The 10,043-nt window shown below is 34.4% G+C and overlaps 1 protein-coding gene across 3 annotated transcripts; it reads right to left on the bottom strand.

Moving 5' to 3' along the window:
• Window positions 1-1,458: 1,458 nt before the first annotated feature.
• LOC149932788 (uncharacterized) lies at window positions 1,459-7,048 on the bottom strand. Of its 3 annotated transcripts, none has more exons than XM_090155792.1 (9): window positions 6,800-7,048; window positions 6,211-6,244; window positions 3,568-3,757; window positions 3,361-3,501; window positions 2,631-3,290; window positions 2,466-2,555; window positions 2,098-2,300; window positions 1,821-1,980; window positions 1,459-1,738 (listed from the first exon to the last, which is right to left on the bottom strand). In XM_090155792.1, exons 3-9 carry the CDS (start codon window positions 3,755-3,757, stop codon window positions 1,560-1,562), a joined length of 1,623 nt encoding a protein of 540 aa, XP_090011918.1. In that variant the 5' UTR covers window positions 6,211-6,244; window positions 6,800-7,048; the 3' UTR covers window positions 1,459-1,559. The 3 variants fall into 3 exon arrangements, with proteins under 3 accessions (XP_090011918.1, XP_090011919.1, XP_090011920.1); XM_090155793.1 differs by having other exon boundaries at window positions 2,466-2,543; window positions 6,800-7,046; XM_090155794.1 differs by lacking the exon at window positions 2,466-2,555 and having other exon boundaries at window positions 6,800-7,047.
• Between the last annotated feature and the right edge of the window lie 2,995 nt (window positions 7,049-10,043).

Below are 10,043 nucleotides of genomic sequence, written 5' to 3'. Positions count from 1 at the left end.
CACTTTTCTTCTCAAAAATCAACTGGATTTTACAAATAAAATAGTATTAGCAAATCAATGTATAGCACACTATTTTTCTTCTTAAGAGTTTTTTAAACGAACGGGAGCCTGCGTATATTTAACGCAAATAAAATTAGCAGGATAGTATATTACATATGTATACTTCAAGTGGTATACAATGTGGATAAAAATCCAATTAACATTTTCTATGGGCAGTAGCGTCGCTATTATTTCTTATAGGAAGTGAATATTTATCTTGCGCTCTTGCTGAATATTGCTGTAAGAACTTAGATGACAGCTTTGGCAGTATAAGTCCAATCGTGACAGCACGAATTCTATCTTTGACTTTGAAGGGGATTTTATGGAAGCTATAGGTTAATACATATAGTATATGTAACATAATTACTCATAAGTATGCCATTCAAAAATCTTTAGTAACCGTTTGTTTCACTACGAACCAGTAAAAAGGTGAACTTCGTTAGATTTTAACCCTTTTATTCATCCTAATAATTTTGGGAATCACACTATTGGCTACTAACATATGTATTTAAGCCAATGGAAAACCTCTAAATTGATAAGGAATTTTTGGTGTCGGAATTTTAGTCAGCCCAATGTAGCTTTATGGAAACTAGGAGTATGACATTCATATTCCTAGATGGAAATTCATAAACTCGCCGCTGGTCTCTCGCGATATAAACTTGATGAACTTGCTACTATTATTTGCAACTACAAAGTATCTCTCATTGCTATCACCGAAACCTGGTGGAACCGTGGAACTGTGATATTCCGGCCTGATCTTAGGGGGAGGTGTCCGCAACCCTCATTGGGGTTCTGCTCTCTTTGTTCTCGACACCCTAAGTGTTCGCCCTTTTGACCTCAGTACACTCTCCGAAAAAACGCCGTTAGAATAACAGCAGTTACTGGCGTTCGCAGATGCCAGCAATAGCAGTAAATTAAACAGTAAAATAAACCTGTTAAAACAGCAGCACTTACCCTTGTAGCCTAATGCAGCTGGCCCAGCAGTTGTGATTATAGTGTTGGCCAAAGGTGTTGGTGAACCAGCAACTGAACAATCGAAATGTCCTATTTGGCCAGCAGCTGGTTTACGAATCGGGGCCCTTTCCGTTTTTAAAAAAACCAGCATGTGGCCAACTTTAGGTTTTTTTGCCATATTAAAGATTTATAGTTACCAACACCAAAGTTAACACTGTCCCAACAATTCCACCCTCTCGCCAACTACAAAACCACCCCCTCGCCAACTACAAAACCACCCCCTCGCCAACTACAAAACCACCCCCTCGCCAACTTTAAAACCACCCCCTCGCCAACTTTAAAACCACCCTTTCGCCAACTAAATGTAGTCACTTAACCAGCACAATACCTTACCTAATTCCCCAAATTTTAATTTAATTATTCGGTATAATGAATAACAAAATATTAAAATTCATTTTTTATTCGATATAAAAACAGTAATTTTTGGCACAGCAATTTCAAATATATACAATCGTCTCCAAAAAAAAGAGATTCGTCAAATAGGTAATTTGTAATTAACAGTTTTTCTACTCGTCTGATAATTCAGCTTCTGGTTTATCAACGCTTGCGTCTCTAGCTTCTTGGCTACTCTTTTTCTTTCTTTGCTCTCTTCCTCCTTCTCTGTCCCCTGAGTATCTGATCCACTTCTTCATAACTGTTTCAATATCATAAATTCTTGACCCTTTAACGTTACGTTGAACAGCTTCTGTAAATACATAAAGTTTTCAAACTCGTGAGAAAACTACATAGCAAGAATACAGTTTTTTTTAAAGAAAAATATAATTTACCTATTATGACATTTTTCGTTTTTAAAACTTGAAATGCGTGTTTTCCATTCAAGCCAATCCAGTTGAACTTTAAAATCAAAGAATGCGAAAATACTCTCTTCAATATTCCACGGCATGTATCACCAATTTTGCGACCACCGATAGCTGATAACTTTCTCACCTAACAATGAATAAATCGTCAATTTAAAACAGATTTTTATCCAAGCCCCATTGCAAAAATAGAAAATCACGGGGCTGCGTTTTTGTATACCCTGTTTAAACTGGACTATTAACTTACCACTCTTTTTCTGATATCCTCATCATCCAGAAACATCTCCAACTTTTTCAAATCTTGAATGCTTTCAAGAGGTAGGCTTGGTGAACCATCAATTTCCGTATCGTCCAGGGTATAATTAGCCAATTGCTCTTGCGAGTTTATGATTTTATCCAATTTCACGTGTATGTCAGATAGCATTAACATTACAGATTTTTCGTATTTATCTAAAAATTAAGAAAGTTAAGTATTGTATATGAAAATTTAGTTTTCCTTTAAACTGTTAGACTACTTATGCGAAAAGTAGTTAATTAAAAAAATTTAATCTTAAAATTTTTTAACATCGTTTCTGCACTTATTTTTCAGTAGGTTATTTTACCATTTCACTATACCTTTAAATATACCATTGGAAAGGCTTGAATGGTGCTGCCTAGATAGAGATTGTTGATATTTATCCACACTTCCCGTTTCTTGAAAATAAACTATATAAGACAGTAAACCGAACAACTACGTAGTTGGCCTATAAAATAAAAACAATCAGTAAAAACTAATGTTACCTTCCATATAGCGATTTTGGTGGTTTCCGATTGAAGAATATTCAGATCCAAAAGAATGTTGCATAAATGTTTCGTCTCTTATTTGTGGCCGTATTGTAGAAAATTCAGAGTTGATGGAGTTTGGACTGGAGTTAACTTCCTCTACGGGTTGATTTGTAGAAAATGAACGGCGATAACTTGAATCAGAATTCTCCTTTCTATGTTGTGGAATAGGACTTGGTGAAAATTGAGAGCAATGAGAGCTTTGACTTCTTGAAGTTTCCTTCCTACCATGTGAAATGCTACTTGACGTAGATCGTGACTTTGTTTTCTTGTTTGGTTTAACAATTGATCGAGATTGTTGACTAGCGATTCCTGATTTTTCCAATTGAGGGCTTTTACTGGTTTTGTCAAACTTTTTCTTTGAGAGTAAAGCGCTAGATCCTTCCTTGGTGTTAAGTTGGTTTTCCAAATGTTGGTTACTTTGATATACCGCTGATAAAACAGGTGTCTTGTCCATCGATTTTTTTGATGTAATTGTACTACGCTGTTCATTGGAATGTAATTGACTCGCATCTATTGCTGGTTGTGATTCATTGAGCATCAACGGTAAAGGCGGTGGTGAGGGTAATTTAACCATTTTACGATTTTTTCCACGTTTTGTTTTACCATTTTCATCTTCTACTCCAAAATTTGTAAGCCATTAGTTTACGAAAAATACTTTACAGGTTAATAAAATTACGATAATTACCAGAAGTAGAATCAGGGCCTGAAGAGATATCCATTTGTTTTTGCCGTTTATTTCTTCGTCCTCTTCCATATTCCTTTTCGCTGGCCAAGTCGGAGGTCAGTTCCGCATTTTTTAATTGCTCCCTGGCTCTTGTGTAAATCACTGCAATCACAGAAAAATGGTTCAGCATTATTGTTGTAGTTACAGAATCTAAAAATGTAGTCCTACTTGATTTATATAAAATCTTCCCACTGTAAATGGTCCAATGTTCGTCGTATGAAGCACACTTTGTAATTAAACTTGTTACTTCATTATGTAAAGACGATGGTGGCCAGTAGCATGAAGTTTCATCGGGACACCATTTTAATGGAACTACTTCAACAGTTCCTTCGTTTTCGAAACTAAACACTACAAACATCTGAAAAAAAAAACAATACAAAATATCTAAACTTGAAAACTAAGGTTAAAAGGAAAATTATAGTTTTGTTCACTAGGGCTCCCACCAAAATCTGAAGAAAAATAACCAACTTTTCAAATTCTAACCGAATAAATTAAAATTTTCCAAATATTCCCATTCCATACTTTATTATTAATCAATTTTAAGTCAAAGTAAAATAGTCAATATAATTAGTTGACTAAATAAAAACTATTTTTATTTTATTTATTTAAAATCTATGAAGCATTGGAACAATTTTAACTAAAGAATTTTCATTGTTTTCGAAAATGAAACACTTGCTTTCTATTGAAGAGAGAGGATAAGTTTTAGCTAATTTTGAAATTTTACCAACAAAAAGGCCTAAAATAGAAGACCGAAGAGGGTAATCAAAAATATCAGCATAAGGTTTACACAAATTTCCAACAACCATTATGTCATTAATGCCAAACTGATAAATATGTCTAACCTTTATTACGTCACCAGAAGTCATTTTAAAGCAATTATCACCCGATTTAAGAGATATACAAAATGAAGTGGTTTGAATTTTCTTAAAAGATTTAGCATTTTTTGGTACTAGAGGGCTGTTATTTTTAAACGGTTTCTTTAGGACTAATTGGTTGATTTTTTCTTTACTTGGAAGCAGTTGGTTTTCATATACTCTTTTAAACAGTTGCTGAAGGGGCTTATTGGGAGATCGCATTTTCTTTTTAAGCTTTTGCAAATGATTTTCAAAAGGAAATGCACTAAAATTGTCTAACGGACCAAATGTTTTCACATCATGTGCTAGATGCGTTAAGGAATGAACATTGAGGACTACAAACTCTTTCCCATAAAAGTCTGGACTTGATAAAACAAATTTTTCTAAAAGTTGGCCAGCGAAGTTACACAGAGTTTTGCTAAAAACTGGTGATGCCAAAATGTAGATTGCGCAAAAAAGCAATCTAAAATGGTTAAGAACATCTTTAGATAGAATATCCTCGCCTAGGATTGGACCGGTGTACAACAAAAACTGCCGTAGCTCTGTGGCCTTCCACCTATCTATATATTTTAACGCTCTAGGTTTCCTAGCAAATTCACTTGGAATGTATTTTCTAATATTTTCCAGCTTGTTGGAGAATTCGGTTATCATCTGGCTGCTTAACCTTACTACAAATTTCCCTTTTTTAACCCAGGCTGTTAAAATTCTTCTCATAACCCCTAAGCACACCAGATGCATGTAGTCCAGGGGAAATTGTTTAACCATATCCATATCCAAATTTTCTAGAGGGGAAGGGGGTCCAATAAGGTGATGCTCTTCATTAATTTGATTTCGAAAAGATTCATTTGTCCGTAAAGTTACTGGCTCATCGGAATCTAGCTCTAAAAAAACTGTGCGACGGTTGTAATGAAAACCCTTAATGGTACATTTATCGCAAGAATGGTAACCAGTGTGCCCTTTAGCATTTTTTACGAAGGTCCTAGCTGGTGTGTCTAATATAAAAGGACCATCTGATCGGCAGTTAAATATTTTCCCACCGTATTGAAAACCATTACTGCACAAAGCTGTTAGTTCATTTAAAAAAGGCTCCAAGAATTCAGTTAAGGATGCAGGCTTGCTGTTTCCACAAAATATTCCCACCGGAAAAACCTCCCCAATTATCCCTTCCGAAAAACTATAAACTGAGGCCAAAATAGGCCAAAGGCATTTGTTTGAACTTTTAAATAGAGGCACCCCATCAATATTTATGGCAAAAGAAATATCGTCATCGTAATTAGGTCGCGAATTTAAAAAGTTTTTAATACCTTGGGTAAAACCAATATGCCAATATTCCCCACCTGCAATTAGTGTTATTCCTATAGCATCTCTTTGGGTATGCAAAAGTGTTCGCGAATCTTTCGGTAAGGTGTCATGTCCATGAACCCGTAGAATACATAACAAACTATTAAGCTTAACAGTGTCTATGTTATGGGTCAATGCCCAGCTCCTAATATCTTCGGAAATATCACGTACATCATGTTCCGACGAACTAGTATCGCTATAACTCGATAAATTGCTATTAATCCTCTCGATATTATCACTTGAACTATCAGTTATGTTCTCATCAGAATCACTGTTATTTAGACATTGTGCATCTAAGAAATGCATCCCATTTTGATTAATTTCAACCTGACCTGAATCGCAAATTGCCTCATCACTACAAGGGCCTAATACACCATCTTTATTTAAGTCAAAATCCACTACACCTCTAGCGTCTAATAAATCACATTCTTCTGACACTCGTTCCATAACGGTATTTAAATAATTGGTTCTTTTTCTTCGCTTTTGTCTATTACTTAAATCAGAAACGTCTCTATCATAGTTCATACCAACTCTCTTAACTTTACTATTAGCCATAATTAACTAATATTATGATTAAATTAGAGTAGCAAACAGTAAAAAAGGTTAATTACATTACCGTGTTAAATTATAGCACCAATCAATCAAGTAACCTAAATAGAGAAACAATAAGAATTCCATTTAAAATTCAGCCTAAAAGTAAGATAGTATATAAAATGAAAACTAATTATATATAAGACTTAAATATCTTTAAGGGAAATGTCCACTTCAATAGAATATAAACTAAATTAAAAGTGTTTGAATATACAAAAAATATTTAAAGTTAGGGAATTTAATATTGACTAAAACGTAAAAAAAGAACTGGACTTAACTCCGTATTCTTTTTTTAGTTTTTGAATGGGGGTGGATATCGTATCTCGTAACTATAGGAAATGGTGGATAACTCGTCGACAGCATAATTAAAAATTAAATTTATTTTCATTGAAATAGAAAACACTTGAAGTTCTTGATATTTTTGGGTATATTCAAACACGTTTATTTTAAAATCTATCGTTTTATTAAAATATTTGAGTATTTAAAATTACATAATTTTCCACAATATCTCAAACTCCCAAAATATTTAACTTACTACAAATTTAAAGTTAAAAAGTAGTAGTTTTCAATTAAATACTATAATATTTAACATTGAAAAATATATTTAGGCTTACCTTAATCATAGAACGGAAAATGGCGATGAACCCGAGGTCCACCTTTGTTCGGAGACGAGGTAAAAGAAACTGACCGCTTGAACGGTCCCAGCCACGAATCTCGCGTTACCACGAGGCTTTGGAATTTTTCCAAATTCCAAGAATTTTCTCGACCTTTGTTACTGGCACCCGCCCCCTCCCACTCTAGGTACAATGTACGCCTGTTGGCTAGGAATAAACCCCATCTGTATACATCAACTTTTTATAACTCTTAAAATGTTTTATTTATTTAAAACATTTATATTTTTTTAAGGCGGACAAAATATCTTTAAGTGCAGAGTTTTTTTAAAGTAATAAACAGGAATTACGAAAATAAATTGATATATTTAAGTAAAGTGCTGTTTTGGAGTCGGGTAGGAGTTGGTTTCCAATACTCCTTAAAATTGTTAGGATTATTTAAATTGGAAATTATTGTTCATTAATGTTTAGTTTATGCAGAATAAATATGAGGGTTCATAGTTTTTAGGTCGCTAAGATTGAAATTTGTCCCCAATAAATGCGTGTGTATCAAGTTGGGCGTTATTTGGTTTTGAAGTTGGCTTTAGGTTTCTTTTAGTCGGGCCTGAGTTGGCTTACGACTTTTAACCAACTACGACACCATACCGACCGCGCGACTACTAGCCAACACAAAACCAAATGGCTTGTGCTACAAGGGTACCGTTCTATTAAAAGTAAAGGAGCTGTTTTCATACTAACAGAATGCTGTTAAATAAACTGTTATTATTACATGTTTTAAAACAGTATTTGCTGTTTTAAGAACGGTCCATTGGCAGAGGCTTAACCATTATGCCGACTGTTTATATAGCGTTAGTTACCGTTTTAAAAACAGTTCAGTGGCAGAGGCTTAACCATTATGCCGACTGTTTATATAGCGTTAGTTACCGTTTTAAAAACAGTTCAGTGGCATAGTTTTAACCATTATGCCGACTGTTTATATAGCGTTAGTTACTGTTTTAAGAACAGTTCAGTGGCATAGTTTTAGCCATTATGCCGACTGTTTATATAGCGTTAGTTACTGTTTTAAAAATAGGCTATTGGCAGAGTTTTAACCCTTATTTTGACTGTTTATATAGCGTTAGTTACTGTTTTAAAAACAGTAGATTGGGATAGTCTTAACCATTATGCCGACTGTTTACATAGCGTTAGTTACCGTTTTAAAAACAGTTCAGTGGCATAGTTTTAACCATTATGCCGACTGTTTATATAGCGTTAGTTACCGTTTTAAGAACAGTTCAGTGGCATATTCTTAACCATTATGCCGACTGTTTATATAGCGTTAGTTACTGTTTTAAGAACAGTTCAGTGTCATAGTTTTAACCATTATGTCGACTGTTTATATAGCGTTAGTTACTGTTTTAAGAACAGTTCACTGGCATAGTTTTAACCATTATGCCGACTGTTTATACATCATTAGTTACTGTTTTAAGAACAGTTCAGTGGCATAGTTTTAACCATTATGCCAACTGTTTATATATCATTAGTTACTGTTTTAAGAACAGTTCAGTGGCATAGTTTTAACCATTATGCCGACTGTTTATATATCATTAGTTACCGTTTTAAAAATAGGCTATTGCCAGAGTTTTAACCCTTATTTTGACTGTTTACATAGCGTTAGTTACTGTTTTAAAAACAGTAGATTGGGATAGTTTTAGCCATTATGCCGACTGTTTATATAGCGTTAGTTACCGTTTTAAAACAGTTCAGTGGCATAGTTTTAACCATTATGCCGACTGTTTATATAGCGTTAGTTACCGTTTTAAGAACAGTTCAGTGGCATATTTTTAACCATTATGCCGACTGTTTACATAGCGTTAGTTACCGTTTTAAAACAGTTCAGTGGCATAGTTTTAACCATTATGTCGACTGTTTATATAACGTAAATTACTGTTTTAAAAACAGTCCATTCGCATAGTTTTAACCATTATGCTGACTAACAAGGAGACTACCCGAGGTGTTACACACCGATTTTGTTCAAACTCGGGGCATTGGTAGACCTTCATGTAACTTGAAAAATCCTAAAGGGATTTTATTCAATGGGCAACGGTTTTGCCATGGCAACGAAAAATATTTTTGACAACTTAAAATGGAAATTTTCCCATTGAAAATAACATGGGATTTTGACCGATTCCAAGGGTCCCCCCCCCCCTGTGAAACATTTTACAAAATTGAAAAAAAAATTAAAATACCAAAATTATAAAAAAATTGATAAAAATTGACGAAAAAAATCAAAATTGGTCACATTTTTATCAATTTTTTAAATTTGTTTCACAGGGAAATCGGTCAAAATCTCATGATATTTTATGTTGTCAAAAACATTTTTCGTTGCCATGGCAAAACCGTTGCCCATTGAATAAAATCCCTTTAGGATTTTTCAAGTTACCAATGCCCCGAGTTTGAACAAAATCGGTGTGTAACACCTCGGGTAGTCTCCTTGTAAGTATAAAGCGTTAGTTACGGTTATAAACCATTATACCGACTGTCATTATAACGTTAATTTCTGTTTTAAAATCAGTTATTTCTTAGAAATGGTTAAATTTTTCGAAACGGTTTGCTGACGGATTTTTAGCAGTGCCTCTACGGTTATTGCACTTTTGGTCTTTGTTTCATAAATCTGACGTTCATTTCATAAGCATTCCCATGACTATCACTTAAAATCTTTCGTTGGGAAGTGTTTCACTTGATTTGTTTCTCCGTTGTTTATATTGTGACGCATTTAGAGAACAACGTTTCCGAAGATTCAAGAGCAGTGAAAAGCCCGCGCGCTTCGAAGAGCTGGTGAGGAGATTAGAAAAGGAGCGCGCGAGCGTGGTTGAAAAACGACGGTTGGAAGAGGTTTTGAAAAAAGGGTTTTTAGGTTTAAGTCCGGAGAAGGAAGGAGAAGGTTCAACCGCCGAAATCGCCGCTAAGCAAAAGTATTATTTTCGTCCAAGAATCTTCCGTCCCCGCTACAAGACCTGAACGTCGCGTTTATCTTTTATTATTATTCTAAATTATTACTCAGTCGTGTTCCTTTTCGTTATAAATAAACTTATTATCTTCCTCAGAGAAATAGGCCTGGCCATAGATAAGCAAGATTATAGAGCGATTTTATAGATAAGCAGAATTATAGATAAGGTCCTTTATCCATAATACCATTTTTTATAGATACCAAAATTATGGAGCGATTTTTATAGATCCACTGTACTTAACCTCGCCTTTTTTCCTT

The sequence above is a fragment of the Leiobunum rupestre genome, chromosome 8 (genome assembly GCF_980474605.1).
Source record: "Leiobunum rupestre chromosome 8, qqLeiRupe1.1.hap1, whole genome shotgun sequence".
Lineage (NCBI taxonomy): Eukaryota > Metazoa > Arthropoda > Arachnida > Opiliones > Sclerosomatidae > Leiobunum > Leiobunum rupestre.
Note: the sequence above shows the minus strand (reverse complement) of the source record. Positions and strands in the feature narration are given on the sequence as shown.

Coding starts and splice junctions, on each gene's coding strand:
- LOC149932788 (XM_090155792.1), bottom strand. CDS start 3,757: ATGTTTGTAGTGTTTAGTTTCGAAAACGAAGGAACTGTTGAAGTAGTT. Junction 2,301..2,465: donor TTCCAATGGTATATTTAAAG/GTATAGTGAAAT, acceptor CTTAATTTTTAG/ATAAATACGAAAAATCTGTA. Junction 1,739..1,820: donor AACGAAAAATGTCATAATAG/GTAAATTATATT, acceptor ATGTATTTACAG/AAGCTGTTCAACGTAACGTT.